Raw genomic sequence first — 19,978 nt, forward strand, 5'->3', positions numbered from 1 at the left:
AACGGGAAACTCGCTGAATAGGTGATTTTTTGATACACGTGGGCCACTTAGGCAGGCTGAGTATATGCTCGACTCTTTTAAGGAATGCTAAACTCAAGGGCGTCCTTACCGAAATGGGCTGAAAGGGCTCCCCCACTAGCTAAAAGGGGTGTTTGTTAATTTATAATGGGTGTCACTCAAAGTGTAAGAAATGCATAACCATCCCTCGCAGCCAATGGGAGCGCCCTTTCAGCCCCCTTCTACAAGGGTGCCCTTCAGTGTAGCATACCTCTATAAAGGCCGTCTCTCTTGGCCTTCGATGTCTTGGGGAGCCTGTCCCCCCTTGCTTGGCTTTTAAGTCCCCTTAAATTTTGTAATCCTCTTCTTTCTTAATATAATATATCTGGTAGGGGTCCTGCCCAACCCTAGCTTACCAACCAAGAAAAAAAAAAGGTGTATTCGTTTGTTTTCCTTATATGAGCCGTGTCTTCTATCCTGCAAATGATTCTTTTCTGAAAAAAAGAGGGCCCGCAATATTTGTTTTCACACTCCGTTTCCTCAACGTAGGGCTGCGAAATCTATTTCGCGTAATTGTACAGACAGTAAATATAAAAATAGAAATAGAATCAAAAGGTAACGCTCGTCACAGGCGCAGGCTGACCAGAACATTAAAAGACGACAGCCATGCTTGTGTTAAAAAACATTATAAATAGGTGTACAAAAGCCCCACAAAAAACCAACGGCAGAGATCCCACTCTCCCATCGTTTTCCAGACTCATCCTTTTCCTCTCTCCAATCTCCCCACCTCCAAAGGTAAGCTGATACAAAAAGCGAGCAAAAAGAAAGAGAGATGATTTTTTCACCGACTATGCGCCCCCTGTTAACGTGATTTGACATAAAAAAAGCGTCAAAGCCTGCCACAATTCACGTTACCAGTGGGGCGCATAATCCTACATGGGTGGTGAAAAAACAATCTCCCAAAAAAATTGGCAGCATAAGCAAAAAAGCACTGTAGCTTATTTTTCTCTTGCTCTATAGAAAGTAGAAACTCCCGGTCTTATTCTCCGTCTCTGCAGGAGAATGGACTAGGGTTAGGGTTTCTGATTTTTTTGCTTATTCTCGTCTCATTTTTATTGTTCAAGAGAAGCGAAAAATAAATTGGCTTCTCTTTCTCTTGCTCTATGAAAGCTCTCGATCTGATTCTCTGTCTTTGCTTGAAAATGGGACTAGGGTTAGGGTTTCTGATTTTTCACTTATCTCGTCTCATTTTTATTGTGCATGAGAAGCGAAAAATATAGTAGCTTCGCTTTCTCTTGCTCTATAGAAGCTCCCGATCTGATTCTGTCTTGGCAGGAAAATGGAACTAGGGTCAGGTTTTCTGATTTTTCCTTTTGGTCTCGTCTCATTCATAGGGTTTCATGGCGGAATCTGTAAACAATGGGAGTCCTAAGAGCCAACGTTCAGTCGAGCGGGATCGATTACTTCCGATTGCAAACATAACTCGGATCATGAGGAAAGCGGTTCCTTCGAACGCGAAGATTTCGAAGGAGGCCAGGAAAACTGTTCAGGAATGCGTTTCTGAATTTGTCAGCTTTGTCACCAGCGAGTAATAAAATCTTCTCATTTCTGTTATAGTTTCTGATTTTATGCTTTGTTTTCTTTATGTATTGAAGCTTCTTTTTTTTTGGTTAGGGCGAGTGAAAAGTGTCTGATAGAGAAGCGTCAAACAATCACCGGAGATGATTTGTTGGAGGCAATGGCTATGCTAGGATTCGATGACTATATCGACCCTCTGAAGCTTTATTTACAGAGCTATAGAGACGTAAGTAGTGTCATTTTTTTTCCTGTTTGATTTTGATTTATTGATTTCTTATTTTGGCGGGTGCTGTGGCTATCTGCTCTATAGATCGAGGTAAAGAGCTTCTGTTTTTTGTTAATATCAAAATTGGGTTTTTGTACATTTTTTCTTTTTCTAAATTTTTTTTGGAGAGATAAAAAATTATCTAGTTTGGGGTTATGCTTTTGGTAGGGCGAAAATAAGGGGTCTCGAGCTCCGGAGCAGTCGGGAAATAAAGATGGTGGTGACAGTTCTGGATCCTCGGGCGCTTCGGTAGAGAAATATGTTTTTGATACATTTGATTGCGTTTTTTTTTACTGGGTTTTGTTTGATTTATTTTCTGTACCACGGGTTTTCAGGGTGATCAGTTGGGATCCTTTAAACCAGGAACGAACTAGTATCTGTCCCAGGTATGTGATGGAATTTCTTATATTTTTTCTTTTTGATGTTTTAAGACTATGAGTATTGTGGAAAATATCTGCTATGGTATATGAGAATAGATGCGTAATTCACTGATGACTTTTTTAGTATTTGTAGTTAGTTTGATGTGAAGTATTTACAAAGATTGAGACGTTTGCACGAGACTAGGCACTGAAGATTGTTATTAAAGGCTCATGCAAATCTATCTATACTATATAAAGCGAATACTGGGGTTGGGTTGCAATCCTGGGAGTTGCCATGTTCTCACCCCTGTATTATTTTAGTTTGTGTTATAAATTGATATTGAAATGTTTGATTGATTTTGTGTACGACGGGTTTCTACTTTCTAGGTTGATGAGCAGGGATCCTTTGATCCCAGAATGAACTACATGCCATCTCAGATATGTGACTGTAATTCCCAGCCCCAATATGGAAGTTTTTGGCGTATCTTTAACAAAAGTTGGGCATAAAATTTTAGAGCTTGTGTATGGGATGTCATTATCAAAATAGCCCTAGATGTAAATTGGATTTTTGATATAAGTTTCCAAGATTTACTAGTCTGTCTTGGATATCTTTTCTTTAAATTTTAACTCAAATCTTTCTTGGATATCTTTTCTTTAAATTTTAACCAATAGAAAGATAGATTTCCTAATTGATAATATTTAAAAGAAAGTGATTTTCTAATGCATGTGCTAAATGTGAGTTTCTATTTCACAGGACATTTTAATTGATGGTTGAGATTGTAACTAGACTTGAAAGAATCCTATATAGGCTAGGATCAAAATTCGCAAGGGAATGGGACATCCAAGTGGTTGTGGTTGAGAGAGCTAGAAATTTTAGGAATTACTTTTGATTTGGATTTTGGACTATAGAAAAAGAGAGAGAATTTAGGATTTTCCTCTTAATTGATTAGATAGTTGAGGAGAGGATAGAAACACTAGAGCAATAATAGGAAATTCTAAGCGAAATCATTTTCCCTTGCCTTTGATGGTAGCCAAAATTGTTTTACGGGACTTTTGGCTACTATTTCTTGTGCGAGAGGTTAGGAAGTTTAGGAAACTTTGGATTTTATTAGAGATCCGCCTTGAGTTGGACGTTTTTTGCGAGAGAGAGAGAGAGAGAGAGAGAGAGAGAGAGAGAGAGAGAGAGAGAGAGAGAGAGAGAGAGAGAGAGAGAGAGAGAGAGAGAGAGCAGCCCATGTTAGTCATCTGACGGAATCTTTAGGTTTTATCCCCAGAAATAACCCTATTACATTGGATTCTTTACGAATGAGATTTGGAATAATTGTTTATGTTGATGATGGTTGTAAATTCTTGAAAATCATATTGATAGTTAAGATCCCCGTGTTTACTGAACTAGGGTCTAATATGCCGGTTTACGTGCTTTCCATGTTTCTTTCATTTATAAAAATTCATGAGATTTAGAAATTAGCAATTATCGTTCATGCTGAATTTAAATGATCAACTGTCTTTTCTGTTTGCAAAGTAAGTACATTTTACATGCTATGTTATGCATGTGTTCTTTATTATGATTGCATTGTGCATGGGGATTCGTTTTCATGCTGCTTTCGCATGGGATTTATATTCTATATCATGCATTGAATCCTGGTTTTGATCATCATGTTGTATTATTTATGGAATTTACTATCATATTGTATTATGCATGGGACCTATTACACATTCGTACCACGTGAGTTTAATGAAATGAATGGAAAGGAAAGTTATTTGTTTTGGGAATATATCTCATAAGGCTAGAATCTGAACTAATCCCACCAATGGGAGGTAAAACGTTGGTCCTGTCGACTTGTGTCCTGAGGAGTGCCGAGTGCCTACGACACCGACAACCATCGGTGATCTGTAGTGATTTTCCATGTTTGATATTTCGGTATCCCCGACTACCGGGTAAAGTAGTTGCAAGATAAAAAAATATTTGATACTTCGTATCCTTGACTACTGGTTACAGTAGTTGAAAGGTAGGAATGGTGGCTTTAATAGGGGGAGCCTCTCGTGCTGTCAGTTAAAGCAAAGGGCTCATAAGATTAACAGCCTATGTAAATGAGATAATCCTGTGCATGTTTATTCAAGGATTGCAATGTACGTTTCGGCGTTCTTAGTTTTGAAAAACTGAAAAATTTGATGAAAGGCTATTGGCTATGTTTTTGGATTTATGGCACATGTACCAGTAATGTGGTTTCATTGCATAATCATTGCCGATTGCATTATTACTTATTTTACTGGCTTTGAGAAACAAGTGTTGTGATGTATAATTATGTTCTCACTCATTTATACGTCATATTAATTTTCAGTCGTTTCCATATTGGTCATTCATCCAATTAACCATGCATTGGTCTCTTGATTTCTTTTGACATGCATAGACCTGCTAAGGATCCCCATATGACATACTGTTAGTTTACCCATTGTTTCAATTTTACAGATCTCGAGCGCTGATCTTGCGCAGGCGGAGGGAGCATCTGCGCTTACTGGAAAGGCCCGTTGAATCATAGTTCGTTATTATCTTTATTAGAGATCTAGTGAGTAGTTTTCATGGATAGAGGAACATTGTTATGGTATTTTATTTTCTAATAAATTTATGGAAAGGGGAGTGAGATGACTCTTATGGATTGTTTGGCTCTTTACTCTCTTATTCTAAATTGATTGTTGGTTTGAACAACTAGTTGTGGAGTTAATGGAATGGTTAATTGGTCAATATTCTAGCCTTGCATGTCTATGAGTTTTACTTGCAGGTGTGCGGCACTGTATTGCGCCTGGCCTTGGGCTCAGTTCGGGGTGTGACAGTGATGGAATTTCCAATATTTTTCCTTTTTGACATTTGAGTATTGTGAAAAATATCTACTATGGTATTTGAGAATAGATGCATGATTCACCACTAACGTCTTCAATATCTGTGGTTAATGTGATGTAAAGTACTTAGAAAGATTAAGACCGTGGTATGAGACTAGACAATGAAGATTGTTATTAATGTCTATCAATACTATACATAAAGCGAATACTGGGGTTGCCACCTTCAGCCCTTGATTATTTGTTTTTTAAACAGATATTGAAAGCCTAATGCCCCATCTATTTTTTAAAACCCCACCAATACACACACACACACACACACACACACACACACATATATATATATATATATATATATATATATATATATATATATATATATATATATATATATATATATATATATATATGTGTGTGTGTGTGTGTTTGTGTGTATATACACACACACACACACACACACACATTATATGCGTCCATATTACATTTAAGATCATTCCTCTCGCACGCTTTTTAGAAAATTAGAGCAAAATGTTCTTAGTTTTGTATAAATGAACCATAAATAATTACTTCAACTTCTTCAAACTTACTATAATCCCTTATATCTTTTCAAAATCGAGTATCTTTTTCACTCCTCTCAACTAGGGGGGGAGGGGGGAAATCCAAGGAAAAAAAAACAGAGAATTGCTACGAAGACGCACAACCAACACAAATGTTCTGGTTGGTTTACTGAATTGATGGTTCCCTCAGGGTTTTTTTTTCGGAGGGGGGGGGGGGGGGGGGGTTGTGTTACGCAATTCACTCAGTTGCTCATTAAAAGCAATTGCACGTGACAAATTTTTTTTAGTCGTACTGATGTTTACTTTGTTGGTTGTTAATGTGATGTAAAGTAAGAAAAAAGATTAAGACCTTGGTATGAGAGTAGACAATGAAGATTGTCATTCAAAAAAAAAAATGAAGATTGTTATTATAGGCTCATGCAAATATGTCTATACTTTATATAAAGCGAATACTGGGGTTGCTATAGTGGGAGTTGCCATGTTAACTCCTGGATTACTTGAGTTTGTATTATAAATAGAGATTGAAAACCTTATGTTCCCTCTAGTTTTGCCTTTCTCGGTCTCCTTCTCTCACTCTCTCTCAGGCTCCTTCTCTCTCTCTCTCTATATATATATATATATATATATATACTCACACACACACACACATTTAAGATCATTGCTCTAGCATGCTTATGGGGAAATGAGCAAAATGTTCTTAGTTTTGTATAGATGGACAATAGATAATTATTTCAGCTTCTTCAAAATTACTATAATCCCGTAGGCAATTCACTCAGTTGGTCATTAAAAGCAATTGCACGTGGCAAAAAGAATTTTAGTCGTACTGATGTTTACATTGTTTGTTGTTAATGTGATGTAAAGTAATAAAAAAAGATTAAGACCTTGGTATGAGACTAGACAATGAAGATAGTCATTCAAAAAAAAAAAATGAAGATTGTTATTAAAGGCTCATGCAAATATATCTATACTATATATAAAGCGAATATTGGGGTTGCTATAGTGGGTTGCTATAGTGGGAGTTGCCATGTTAACCCCTGGATTACTTGAGTTTGTATTGTAAATAGATATTGAAAGTCTTATGTTCCTTCTAGTTTTGCCTCTCTCAGTCTCCTTCTCTCACTCTCTCTCAGGCTCCTTTTCTCTATATATATCACTACATTTAAGATCATTCCTCTAGCAGCCATTAAAAAAAAAAAAAAAAAACAAAAAAAAGATCTGTTAGAATATGTGGGATCCAACGGTTGGATTGGGTTAAGATCTCACCGTTGGATCATCTTGGAGGTAGATTTGGTAAGTTGGGTAAACGAGGCAACTAGATAAATTAGGCAAGTGAAATAGAAGAGGCAAGCAAGAGAGATTAAGAAAGTAGATTTGATTAGGATTATTTCCTTCTATAATTATCTTGATTCCATTCCATGTTTATCATGTAAGTGCTCTATATAAGCACACATTGATACTTTTGTAATTGTATCCAAGTTTAGTGAAATCTCTAGAATTTATCATGGTATCAAAGCATTAGATCCTACTAGAGCCTGAGCACAACATACGTGAGTCATGCTGAAGTGCGTGCCTGAAGGAGGATTTCTAGTTCCATGAGGATCGGTATTCAAAGCCGACCCATGCTATCTTGCCCATTGTGACCCATTCTTGCCTCTTCCGGCATTGGTCCATTGTGACCCATTTCTTGCCCATTCCGGCATTGGTTCATAGTGACCCATTTCTGCTCGCCCATCGAGGCTTGAGTATCATCTAGCCCCATTGAGGCTATGATCTATTGGCTTTTAAGCCCTCTTCGTGACACATCAACAAGCGGCATCTTCTTTGGCAACCATCATCAATGATCATTGGTAGCAACATCAGTCTTCATCAAAGGATCTTTATCATAGACTTTTGGAAGTGTGCATCAAATCGGTTGATTTTGATTACATTTGTAATTTGGAGAATTATATTGTATTGGGGAATTTTTTTTGTTGTTGTCAAACGTATATCGATTTTCAATCCATATATATTTGAGGGGGCATGTTAGAATATGTGGGATCCAACGGTTGGATTGGGTTAAGATCTCACCGTTGGATCATCTTGGAGGTAGATTTGGTAAGTTGGGTAAACGAGGCAACTAGATAAATTAGGCAAGTGGATTAGAAGAGGCAAGCAAGAGAGATTAGGAAAGTAGATTTGATTAGGATTATTTCCTTCTATAATTATCTTGATTCCATTCCATTTTTATCATGTAAGTGCTCTATATAAGCACACATTGATACTTTTGTAATTGTATCCAAGTTTAGTGAAATCTCTAGAATTTATCAAGATCATTGCTCTAGCACGCTTTATGGGGAAATGAGCAAAATGTTCTTAGTTTTGTATAGATGGACAATAGATAATTACTTCAGCTTCTTCAAAATTACTATAATCCCATAGGCAATTCACTCAGTTGGTCATTAAAAGCAATTGCCCGTGGCAAAAAGAATTTTAATCGTACTAATGTTTACATTGTTTGTTGTTAATGTGATGTGAAGTAATAAAAAAGATTAAGACCTTGGTATGAGACTAGACAATGAAGATTGTCATTAAAAAAAAAACGAAGATTGTTATTAAAGGCTCATGCAAATATATCTATACTATATATAAAGTGAATACTGGGGTTGCTATAGTGGGAGTTGCCATGTTAACCCCTGGATTACTTGAGTTTGTATTATAAATAGATATTGAACTTCTAGTTTTGCCGCTCTCGGTCTCCTTCTCTCACTCTCTCTCAGACTCCTCTCTATATATATCACTACATTTAAGATCATTCCTCTAGCAGCCATTCAAAAAAGAAAAGATCATTGCTCTAGCACGCTTTCTGCTGAAATGAGCAAAATTTTCTTAGTTTTGTATAGATGGACAATAGATAATTACTTCAATTTCTTCAAAATTACTATAATCCCATATGTCCTTTCAAAATCAAGTCTCTTTTTCACTTTCTCAACGAGGGGGGAAAGTCCAAAGGAAAAAATGTGAGAGAATGCTAGGAAGATGCCCAACCAACACACATTCCTGAATGGTCAATCATTTTTTGCCACGTGCTCCGATGGTCAATCATTTTTAATGAACTAATGGTTCGCTCAGTTGCTCATTAAAGCAATTACACATGGCAGGCATTTTTTGTGTCATCCTGACGTTTTCAGTATTTGTTGTTAATGTTTACTCAGTTGCTCATATTTTTTGAATGGCAATTACACGTGGCAATTTTTTTTTTGCCGTCTTGATGTTTTCGATGTTTGTTGTTAATGTGATGTAAAGTAAATAGAAATATTATGACCTTGGTATGAGACTAGACATTGAAGATTTGTTATTAAAGGCCCATGCAAATCTATCTGTACTATATAAAGCAAATAATGGGTTTGCCATACTGGGAGTTTCCATGTTTACTCCTAGGCTATTTGACTTTCTATTATAAATAGGTTGCTCCATTGTGACCTGGTGTTACGGGTTCGAGTCACGGAAACAGCCTCTCTGCAAAGCAGGCGTAAGGCTGCTTACATCTAGCCCTCCCCAGACCCGGCAATGGCGGGAGTCTCGTGCACTGGGCCACCCATTTTATTCTGTTTCTCTCTCCCTCATGCTCTCTAAGGCTTATATTACAGTCTCCTTCTTATATTACAGTCTCTGTCTTTAGGATTCATCGAGGTCTCTTTCCTTTTATTCTCTTCATTACAATCTCCATTCTCACCATCATCTCCTCTGCTTTCTTCTCCTAGTACTTGGACATCCATTCAAAACCACAAATTTGTCCTTCAACAAGGTCATAATCTTCAAAATTAATATAATCTCAGATCTTTTCAAAATCAAGAGGTAGGGGCAGACCGAAAACAACGTAGGCCTTTGGATGCTCCAGTGAAAAGAAGTGACTCGTGCCAAGTTGATGGACTAAAAAGAAGTAGGTGTAGACCGAAAACAACTTGGGTAGAAACAGTGAGGAAAGACTTGAGGGCTAGGAACATAACAAAGAACATGACCTTGCATAGGATAGAATGGAAGAAAATGATCCATGTAGACGAACCCAACTAGTGTTAGGATTAGACTTAGTCAATTTGAGCCGGGTAGATCTTTTCACCTTCTTCATGAAAATTTTCTAAAGGATTCATTAGCCGACCCCAACTAGTTTGGGACAAAGGCTTAGTTGAGTTGAGTTGAGTTGTATTATTTTTTGGGTTTTGATGCTAACAAGATACATCTTGCTGGGTTTTTTTGGGTTCCCTGGAAGCAATCAAGATTGCCAATATTTTAATTCTTTAAGGGTTTTCCAATCCGTCAAGGTCCGATTTTTGCTGGGGTTCTTAAAGGTTTCGATTTGCTTATGTTTCCCATTTCAATTTTTGTTGAAATGGGGTTCTTAAAGGTTTCGATGTGGTTTCTATGATAAAAGCAATCTTTATCAGGGTTTTTCTTTCCTCTGTTACCTTCTTTTTCAGTCAAAATTGGTTTTCTTCATTTTTTTTTCTAGATCCCTGTTTGGGATTGTATTGATAATGCTTATGGATTTACATTCACACAATCAACTCAGGGTTTTTTCCTGATAGATGTGCTCTTGTTGATTCATGTATGCTTGATTGATAACTGATTAACTGTATTGTTAGCTTTCCTTTATTTCTTTCTTCTAATTTCGATCTAGGTTTCTTTTTTAGTTTAATCACATTCATGCGTTTTGGAGATTTTTAATGGCATTTTCTGGGATTTTGTTTAACTGAAAATTTATGTGGCATGCAGGAGGGTTCTTATTGAAGATTGGGGAGCAGTGGGGATCTCAAGTGTCAAGCCAAAATGCAGAATTGTTGACTTCTGTGTGAATTCTTTGAGATTTTTTGTCGCAGAAGGGAATCACTGGGGAATTATCATGTGGTTTGAGGATATGAGCATAGTTTTCTTGGAAAATTTGTATATAAGCATGGTTCTGGTCATGTTGTTCAAGATGACTATTGTTTTTTGAAAGGAAATATTGGTTTTGAACCATCCAAATGCCATCTCATGCATCTAAGAGGTTAGTTATTTAATTATTTTTTCATCTATTTATTCTTTTTCTTTTTTCTTCTTTTCCTTTTGAGTTTGTTGTGCATGTGGGTGTAGTTAATTTTCTATCACCATAACTCGATGTTGTATATTTTTGTATGGTTTTTGTAGTTTTTTTGTTTTTCTTTCTGTGTCATACAATCAGAGTTTTTGGTTCTGATGCTTATCTCAATGTTTAGTTGTTAAATTCAGGCCAACTTGGGTGCATATGGAAGTTTTTAAAGGTTCAGAGCAGATTTTACGCCTTATGTGAAAATTTTATTATGGTTGATTTACTGCTAGTAATTTCATTTTAATGGAGGGGTTTTTCGTTGCATTCTTCCAAGGATGATCTTTAATTTAGGCTACTGATATTGGCAATACCATCATCTGATATTTGCACTAACTCACCGTATTTTTTATTATTTAACCATCTGTCAAAGGTTACTACATTTCCCAAAAGCTCTCAGAAGCCAATTAAAAAAAGAAAAGACGTGAGTTAGTGCAAATGCTAAAAACATGGTAGTGCTAATATCAGTAGCCTTAATTTATTAAGAAGCACGTTGTGTAAAATGCTTTATGGAAGTGAATTATGGGGTTAGCTTTTTCTTAATTAAACTATTTATTCCCAGATATTCTTTACCAAATGGTATTATTATTTGCTGATTTTTTATGGAATCAATATTTGCTGAATTGATGAGTACTGAAAAATAATGTTGTACTAAATTACCCAGCTATTTGAAAGAATCAAAAGATTCAGATACCTCTTTTTTTCATTCCAATTCATATATTTCAGTGAAATCTGTCCTTTTTAATGTATATGCTTGAGGACTAATACTACTTACCTGGCTCCGCCGTTCTGTTTTTGGGTCTAAACACGTGGGGATCACCCCTGATCTATCAAGAGATCCATCCATATAAGAAGACGATATGGGCAATGAGCATAATCACCATCTATGATTCTAAACCTAGATGTGAGCTCTCTTCGCAAGTGGGCCAGTCTAAAATAGAAACTGCCCTGGGTCGCCATGAAAATACCAAGGTTAAACCAGCTAGCCCGGAATACCCCCAGCAACAACCATCAAAACTTAAACTTAATTGCCTGAATATCAGAAGAAGGGGGAGTCCATGTTTTGAACTCCCAAGAGGTGGGTGGCTTGAGGGTATGGAGCCTATCTATTAATTTCTAACACTACTTTCAACTATATAATGTTGCTATATAGTTTGCTTTTTATTTTCAAGCAATGATGGCATCATTCACTTTCTAACAATCCATTTTTTTTCTCTTTTGCACAAGATGAGAGAACTCAAGAAAGTGGATTGAAAAAGGATATATACAATATGTGCGTCTATACGAGGCCTCTGCTCCTACAATAACGAGGGCATATGCTGTCCACCCAGTAACTGCAGTACAATTGGAGTGATCCTTATGGACAATAGATGTAGAAGAAGACATAGTACCTATGATTTGTGGACACGGACACGAGTGTCGCATGTCGACACGGACACGGAGTGTCGGACACGGCAAACTCCCAAAATTTAGAAAAGGGGACACAGCTAAAATTGAAAGTACATATAATCAAGATTTGTGAACATGGATTTGTGTGCCGAGTTTTAACACAGATACTAGGTATCTGACATGACAAACCCTAAAAATTTAGAAATAGTGGCACGCTCATACTCGTACACACATATAAAGTTACTAAATTTACTAACACTTCTAGTAGTATATTTAAAAGTGTCTAAAGGAGTGTCGACACGTGTGGACACGGGTGTCGTGTTGGACAAGACACGACACGGGTGTCCACAATAAATTCAAAGTGTCGGTTGAATCATAGCATAGTACCTACTTGCAGGTGAGGTTGTTCTCTTACAACTCTCCAAAACTTAGAAATTAGTATTTGGAGCTTAGTTCTAATTTCTATTCCCTTATGCTATTCAGAGAACTTGGTATAGGCATTGTCACATACAGTCCTCTAGGGAGGGGATTCTTCACTTCAGGGCCCAAAGTGAGAGATGATTTGGCAGAAGGTGACATGCCAAAGGTATAAATATGAATTTCTATGTATGATACAATATTTATGCTCCACTATGAACATTATTGGCGTATTTCCACGATGTTTGTTTTATGTTTCAACATTGTAATTAAGAGAAACAGGCCACATGTGTGGAAGTTTGGTCTGATTGCATCCATTTTAATTCTCCTTTGAATTTTGGTATTACTTTCATATCCATATAAAGTTCCATTTAATGATCATCTGATTCACTTTAATGGTGTGCTTTAAAAGGATTCATTTCTACACATAAAAAATGTCTATAACATGATGGTATTATAGTTGTGCAATTTAGCTTGACTGATCATTATGAGAACTGGCTGTTATTTCATGTTGATGCACTGAAACTTTCATTGGACCGTTGTCGGCTTCTCCTGCTTGAAGCAGGGTGTGATTGGAACCACTGCATTGAGGAAACCTTCTGCCGGAGAAGAACACTAAATGTTTTAATTTGATTGATTGTGCTTGAGGCTTAGTTGCATTTGATGAAAATATTCTATGTTTTAATTTGTTTCAGTGGTGTGTACATCTTTCATTTGAAAGGAGACAGAAAGGACTTTGAATTTGTGGAGAGTACCCTATCACCTCAAAGCTTCAATGTTGTCTATGATATAAAGGTGTACATGCAGGCCTCGGTTATGATACTCATGTTACATAGGACAGATCTAAAATCATAGCTCCATGAAAATATTCTTAGCACAAAATTATGGTTTGTTATTAGCACTGTTGCTTATAGGAGGTTTTATAGTCTTGGGGCCCATTAATTAGTGTTTGGAGGGGATTTGTATTGCCACCCATAAATTTAGGCACTTCTATCCTATCAGTACAGACTGCATGTTAAGAAAATTGTGGGTGGAAGTACTGGAACTTACACTAAAATCATGGCTATTAAGGTAATAATCATTATGAAATTGTAATTGCAGCGTGTGTATGTAATAGAAAAGTACCTTGCCCTTGCCATCCATAATGTAAGGATTTCCGTGTAGAAATACCTACTTTTTAAGGGTGACAACACCAACACATGTTTTTTCCATAACTTCATGATCAAAAATGGAAAAACCTTGTTTCATTTAGTTTTTACTGTGCTTGAGCGTAGTTGCATTTGATGAAAATAATGAATTTTTTTGTTTCAATGGTGTGCAGATCTTACGTCTGAAAGGATAGGGGGACACAAAGGACTTTGAATTTGTGAAGAGTAGCCTTTCATCTCAAGGGTTTGATGTTGTCTAGCATAGCACACATCCACATGAAATATTCTTATGCTCTATGATTTCCTAGGAGGATTGATTTGGTTATCGCAAGTTTGCACTATTTGCTTACATGATATTGTTGTAAATGTTGAGGGAGAATTTCAGCAACACTTCTCATTGTTGTGGTTGCACTACACCTGCACTATACGTAAACAGTTTGGATTGAATCAATTTGACTTATATTTATATTAGAAGTTTCTTTGTAGTAAACAGAAAGTGCAGGCCATAGGGGTTTGATGGAAGAAATTCCTCATAAGATACCTTCGAGTATGTGATGCAGTTTAAATAACAGTGTTGCGTTGCCTACAAACTTATCACTCAAGTCAACTCAACTAAGCCTTTGTTCCAAACCAGTTGGGGTCGGCTAATGAATCCTTTAGAAAATTTTCATGATGAAGGTGAAAGAATCTACCCGGCTCAAACTTTATCACTAAGATTGGAAAATCCTTGCATAATTGCTGGACCAGCACCTCTCGGATGTTTTCCAAATGGAATTGGCAATGCTGGAAAAAACACAAGTGCCTGTGTTGATCGGACTAATGAAATAGCTTCACAATTTAATGCCAAGGTCAAAGAAATGCTTTGAGAATTCAACACGAACCTTGCCGGAGCATATTTTCTTTATTTCGGGTCGGGTTGGATCGGGTTGAGGCCAACCCTAACCCAACCCGAGATGGCATTCCCTCAACCTTAACCTGACCCAACCGGAACCTCGGGTTGAGGATGGTTAACCCTAGCCCAACCCACCTCCCAATCGGGTTGGGTTGTGTCAGGTTGGGTTCGGGTTGGGATCACGTCATCTACGACCAAATAGAAAAATTCATGAAAGAAAAACATAATCCTGAGAAAATCATGATAAAATTAGAAGACGGAGTTCGGGTTCGGGTAGCTAAGGCCTCAACCCTGACCCAACCCAAATTTAAATTGGGTTGGTTTTTCCCAACCCAACCCAACCCGAGGCAAAATCAGGTTGAACCCGTCGGGTTTGGGTTGAGCCCGACCCAAGTTGCAACCCTATCCTCTAGTAATATTTTTCACAGAACATTTTAGGGTATTTTTCTATTCTTATTTTCCTTTAAATAAATAAAAATCACGTTATGCAAACTAACTTAACAATTTTTGTGGTTATTTGGTATATTATTTTGCTTTCAGGATTCAAGTATCCACACAAGGCGTGTTGTGGCAGCGGGCGATCAAAGGGTCAAGTTATATGCCTCCCTCTGTTGCCTCTGGAGTGTCGCAACCGGTCCGATTTTGTTTTCTGGGATCCATACCACCCTACAGATGCTTTCAATGTTATTGCAGCTAAACAGGCCTACCAGGGAACCTTGCAAAGCATGTTCCCCATGAATGTGCAACAGCTAATTCTGCTCTAAACAATGTAATTTACTGTGTAAGATCATAATAAATGAAGCCAAATTCAAATGAATTTAATTTAGATTAGCAAATTAAGATGTTAATTCAATAATCGTATTCATTTCGTAATCTTCGTGAATACTAAAGATGTTGCTTACGGACCACTTTTAACTGTCCAAACTCTCGTCCAATGTCGTCTATGCCGGACTGAGAGACTCCCGTCGACGTTGGTCTCACACTACAGTCATCAACAACTTTTAATGATGGTATTCTTTAAAAAATTTAACCCTTATTTAGGTTGTCTTTATTTCCAAAACGGATTTTTGTTTTCAAAGTGTTTTTCCTAAAATAATATATGGATGTTTAATAGTGTGAAAGACCTTATACATGAGAGATCTACTTAGGCAAAATGCGTTTGGAGGCTGGTGAATTTTTAGTTACGAAGGGAGACCTCAGTGAATTGTAAGGGCTTGGTTAGGAGTATCATGCTAATTCACAAAATAGATAAAAGAAAAATGCAAAAATGAAAAGAACTATTGTGCTCATTCTTAGAGGATAATTATTGGGTCCTACTTTGTTTTATAGGTAGGCTAGGATTGAACCTCCAACCTCGAGGTGGGAGAACTAAGTCTTGACCATTGAGATAGAGGCTCAATCCCTACTAGGTTGACATCAAGCACCAGCATCATTCTTGTCGCGGTACTTTAAACTCTCTTATTTCTAATACTTAATACAAAAATTCAATGATAAAAGATCAAAGAGAGTACATTCTTAAGAAATGTTGTTCAAAGTAGATGTAGGCCAACATCAATATTGTTCAAATTACATTTTGTATGTAGGTACATAGGAAACGCTCTTGAGTCTCTTCAGTGGAATCTCTTGTAGTAGTCACAACGGCCATGCACTATGGCATGACAGTGACAGTGGTACCAATGGAAGATGTAGGCATGGAGACTCATGCCTTGTATTGACAGTAGGACATTGTTAGGGTATTTTTCTATTCTTATTTTCCTTTAAATAAATAAAAAATCACATTATGTAAACTGACTTGAGAATTTATGTGGTTATTTGGCATATTATTTTGCTTACCCTTTGGTTCCGGATATCGGAAAGGTGTTGTTAAACCCTCACGACATCAATGCAGCGGGCGTGTCAAGTAATATGCCTCCCTCTGTTGCCTTTGGAGTGTCACAACCGGTTCGATTTTGTTTTCTGTGATCCATACCACCCTACATGTGCTTTCAATGTTATTGCAGCTAAACAGGCCTACCAAGGGACCTTGCAAAGCATGTTTCCCATGAATGTGCAACAGTTATTTCAGCTCTTCATGAATACCAAAGATTTTGCTTGCAGATCACTTTTAACCGCCGATCTCTCGTTCGATGTTTTCTATGCTGGACTGAGAGACTCCCGTCGAAGTTGGTATCACATTGCCGTCGTCAACAACTTTTAATGTTGGTATTCTTTAAAAAATTTAACTCTTATTTAGGTTGTCTTTATTTCCAAACGGATCTTCGTTTTCAAAGTGTTTTTCCTAAAATAATATATGAATGTGTATTAGTTTGAAGGGCCTTATACACGAGAGACATACTTAGGTGAAATGCATTTGGAGGCTGGTGTAGTATCAGGTACGAAGGGAGACCTCAGTGAATATTAATTCATACTAATTCACAAAATTAATAAAAGAAAAATGCTAAAATGAAAAGGACTATTGTGCTCATTCTTAGAGGATAATTATTGGGTCCTACTAGCTGGGATTGAACCTCCAACCTCGACGTGGGAGAACTAAGTCTTGACCATTGAGATGGAGGCTCAATCCCTACTGGGTCATACTTTTGCTATTATATGCATGTGATAAGACCCGTTAATCCGAAAGGACAACTATAAGACCCGCCAGTGCTCTTGAGAGCACCTTGATCGGATGATCTATAGGCACTCAATCTATCATGCCTCGTTTAGGTTCCTCCTAGAAAGGCTAAATTATTGATTTTTGTAGTCTCTGGATGCCTGTTCCCAACGGAAACAAGACCTTGTGGGTCACTTCATGATGAATTACAACATCAAGAGTCTCGATTTCATATACAACTGGGGCTCTAATAATTTATGCTGCATAAATGTATAATTTCTTATATCTTATTGTTGAGATCAGGCACCAGCATCATTCCTATCATGGTAGTTTACACTCTTATTTCTAATACTTTATACAAAAACTTCAGTGATTAAAGATACAAGAAAGTATATTCTTAAGAAATGTTGTTCAAAGTAGACGTAGGCCAACATTAATGTTGTTCAAGGTACATTTTGTATGTAGGTATATAGGAAACACTCAAGTCTCTTCAGTGGAATCTCTCGTAGTAGTCACAACGGCGCCCATGGACTATGACATGACAATGACAGTGGTACCAATGGAAGATGTAGGCATGGAGACTCATGCCTTTTATTGATAGTAGGGCATTGTTGGGTTTTCTTCTTCACAATCGGATGGGTATAAAACCTTGTGCACCAGAAATGCGGGCTGGTCAAAGAAAAAAGTTAAACGGAGAAGGTACCACGTGACCAGTGGTAAAGGGCGACATGAGGGAGAACACCTATCTGATAATTAATACTTTCTAATGCTTGATATAAAATGAGGCCATCGATAATATTAATTAATAAAGCTGCAATTGTATGCGATAATACCTCGTAGGACCCAAAAATAGCATGTTTCTACTGATCCGACAATGACTTATAGCCCAATCATTATCCGCGATCTATGATTCACAAAATAGATAAAAACGAAACTTCTTAACCAATTTCGCACATAGCCATTTCGCGAAGCCTTTTTTTTTTTTTTTTTTTTAAGAGAAGATTCACCTCATAGTTGAATTTGACTTATCCATCTACACATTAAGTTCGGGGATTCGCTTTTATGACAGGTCGGGAATTCCGGTAAGTCAGTTATTATCACTACATCACGTGGGATCGACTACCGCTTTCCTCATTTTAACTAATAACAACGGGAAACTCGCTGAAAAGGTGATATTTTGATACACGTGGGCCACTTAGGCGGGCTGATTATATGCTCGATTTTTTTAGGAATACTAAACTCTAGGGCACCCTTGCCGAAATGGGCTGAAAGGGCAACCCTAATGGCGACGAGGGGCGGTTGTTAATTTATAATGACTGCGCGTAAAAGCGTATCAAATGCATAACCGTCCCTTGCAGCCAATGGGGGTGCCCTCTCAGCTCACTTCTACAAGGGTGCCCTTCAGTTTAGCATACCTCATATATTTCCTCTAATTTATATGAGGTGGCACTTAAGAAGGTGTAATCATTTGTTTTCCTTTTTAAGAGGTGGCTTCTATCCTGCAAATGATTATTTTCTGAAAAAGAGGGCCCGCAATATTTGTCTTCACACTCCTTTTCCCTCAAAATAGGGCTGTGCGAAATCTAATTCGCGTAATTGTACAGACAGTAAAAGTAAAAGTAAAAATAGAAATAGAATCTCTCAAAATGTAACGCTCGCCACAGGCGGGCGCATGCTGACCAAAACATTATAAATAGCCAAAAGGTGTACAAAAGCCCCACAGAAAACCAACGGCAGAGATCCGACTACAGACTCTCCCATCGTTTTCCAAACTCCTCCTTTTCCTCTCGCTCCAAGTCCAAAGGTATGCTGATAAAAAACAAAGAGAGAAAAACAGAGAGCAAAAAAGAATGGCAAGAGAAGAGAAAAAACACTGTAGCTTTTCTTTCTCTTGCTCTATAGAAACTCCCACTCTTATTCTCGTTCTCTGCAGGAAAATGGGACTAGGGTTAGGGTTTCTGATTTTTTGCTCTTATTATCATCTCATTTTTATTGTGCTAGAGAAGCGAAAAAATATAGTAGCTTCGCTTTCTCTTTCTCTATAGAAGCTCTCGATCTGATTCTCTGTCTCTGTAGGAAAATGGAACTAGGGTTAGGGTTTCTGATTCTGTTGCTCTTATTATCATCTCATTTTTATTGTGCAAGAGAAGCGAAAAAATATAGTAGGTTTGCTTTCTCTTGCTCTATAGATCTGATTCTCTGTCAAATGGGACTAGGGTTAGGGTTTCTGATTTTTGCTCTTGATCTCATCTCATTTTTATTGTTTGTTTCCTAGGGTTTTATGGCAGAATCTGGAAACAATGGCAGTCCTAAGAGCCAGCGGTCGGGCGAGCAGCATCGCCTCCTTCCCATTGCAAACGTCAGTAGGATTATGAGAAAAGCAATTCCTTCCCATGGAAAGGTTTCGAAGGAGGCCAAGGAATCCACTCAGAAATGTGTGTCTGAATTTGTCAGCTTTATCACCAGCGAGTAATAAGATCCTCTCATTTCTCTTATAGATTCTTATTTTATGCTTTGTTTTCTTGATGTATTTAAGCTTTTTTTGTTTTTGATTTTTTTGGTTAGGGCGAGTGAAAAGTGTCTGAAAGACAAGCGTCAAACAATCACGGGAGATGATTTGTTGGATGCAATGACAAGATTAGGATTCAATGACTATGTCGGCCCTCTGAACCTTTATTTACAGCAATATAGAGAGGTAAGTAGTGTTCTTCTTCTTTTTATTCATCACTTAGATTTTCATTTTCATTTATTTTTCTGGTTACTTAAGTGGGAATGATAATTCTGATTTATTGATTTCTTATTTTGGCGGGTGCTCTGTGGTTATTGGCTCTATAGATTCAGGTAACTTGCTTC

At 37.4% G+C, this 19,978-nt stretch overlaps 1 protein-coding gene and 1 long non-coding RNA gene across 10 annotated transcripts; both read left to right on the forward strand.

The window, feature by feature from the left end:
* Window positions 1-661: 661 nt before the first annotated feature.
* LOC143860057 (nuclear transcription factor Y subunit B-10-like) lies at window positions 662-14,139 on the forward strand. 9 transcript variants are annotated; one of them, XM_077370569.1, is made up of 11 exons: window positions 662-792; window positions 1,392-1,585; window positions 1,672-1,801; window positions 2,009-2,089; window positions 2,176-2,226; window positions 4,670-4,766; window positions 10,341-10,611; window positions 11,917-12,249; window positions 12,562-12,664; window positions 13,191-13,290; window positions 13,817-14,139. In XM_077370569.1, exons 1-5 carry the CDS (start codon window positions 664-666, stop codon window positions 2,212-2,214), a joined length of 573 nt encoding a protein of 190 aa, XP_077226684.1. In that variant the 5' UTR covers window positions 662-663; the 3' UTR covers window positions 2,215-2,226; window positions 4,670-4,766; window positions 10,341-10,611; window positions 11,917-12,249; window positions 12,562-12,664; window positions 13,191-13,290; window positions 13,817-14,139. The 9 variants fall into 9 exon arrangements, with proteins under 9 accessions (XP_077226684.1, XP_077226682.1, XP_077226681.1 ...); XM_077370567.1 differs by having other exon boundaries at window positions 11,917-12,664; XM_077370566.1 differs by lacking the exon at window positions 13,191-13,290.
* A 4,805-nt stretch (window positions 14,140-18,944) lies between these two features.
* LOC143861790 (uncharacterized) lies at window positions 18,945-19,820 on the forward strand. Its single transcript, XR_013240021.1, has 3 exons — window positions 18,945-19,287; window positions 19,401-19,594; window positions 19,691-19,820. It is a non-coding gene; the product is annotated as an uncharacterized LOC143861790 (long non-coding RNA).
* Window positions 19,821-19,978: the final 158 nt, after the last annotated feature.

The sequence above is a fragment of the Tasmannia lanceolata genome, unplaced genomic scaffold (assembly GCF_043159265.1).
Source record: "Tasmannia lanceolata isolate RefF3 unplaced genomic scaffold, GAP_Taslan_0.1 ptg000037l, whole genome shotgun sequence".
Taxonomy (NCBI): domain Eukaryota; kingdom Viridiplantae; phylum Streptophyta; class Magnoliopsida; order Canellales; family Winteraceae; genus Tasmannia; species Tasmannia lanceolata.

Excerpts from the sequence above, each read along its gene's own strand:
- LOC143860057 (XM_077370567.1), top strand. The coding sequence starts at position 664 with ATGCTTGTGTTAAAAAACATTATAAATAGGTGTACAAAAGCCCCACAA. Across the intron at positions 1,802-2,008 it reads ATTTACAGAGCTATAGAGAC|GGCGAAAATAAGGGGTCTCG; the intron begins GTAAGTAGTGTC and ends TGCTTTTGGTAG. Across the intron at positions 2,090-2,175 it reads CTGGATCCTCGGGCGCTTCG|GGTGATCAGTTGGGATCCTT; the intron begins GTAGAGAAATAT and ends ACGGGTTTTCAG.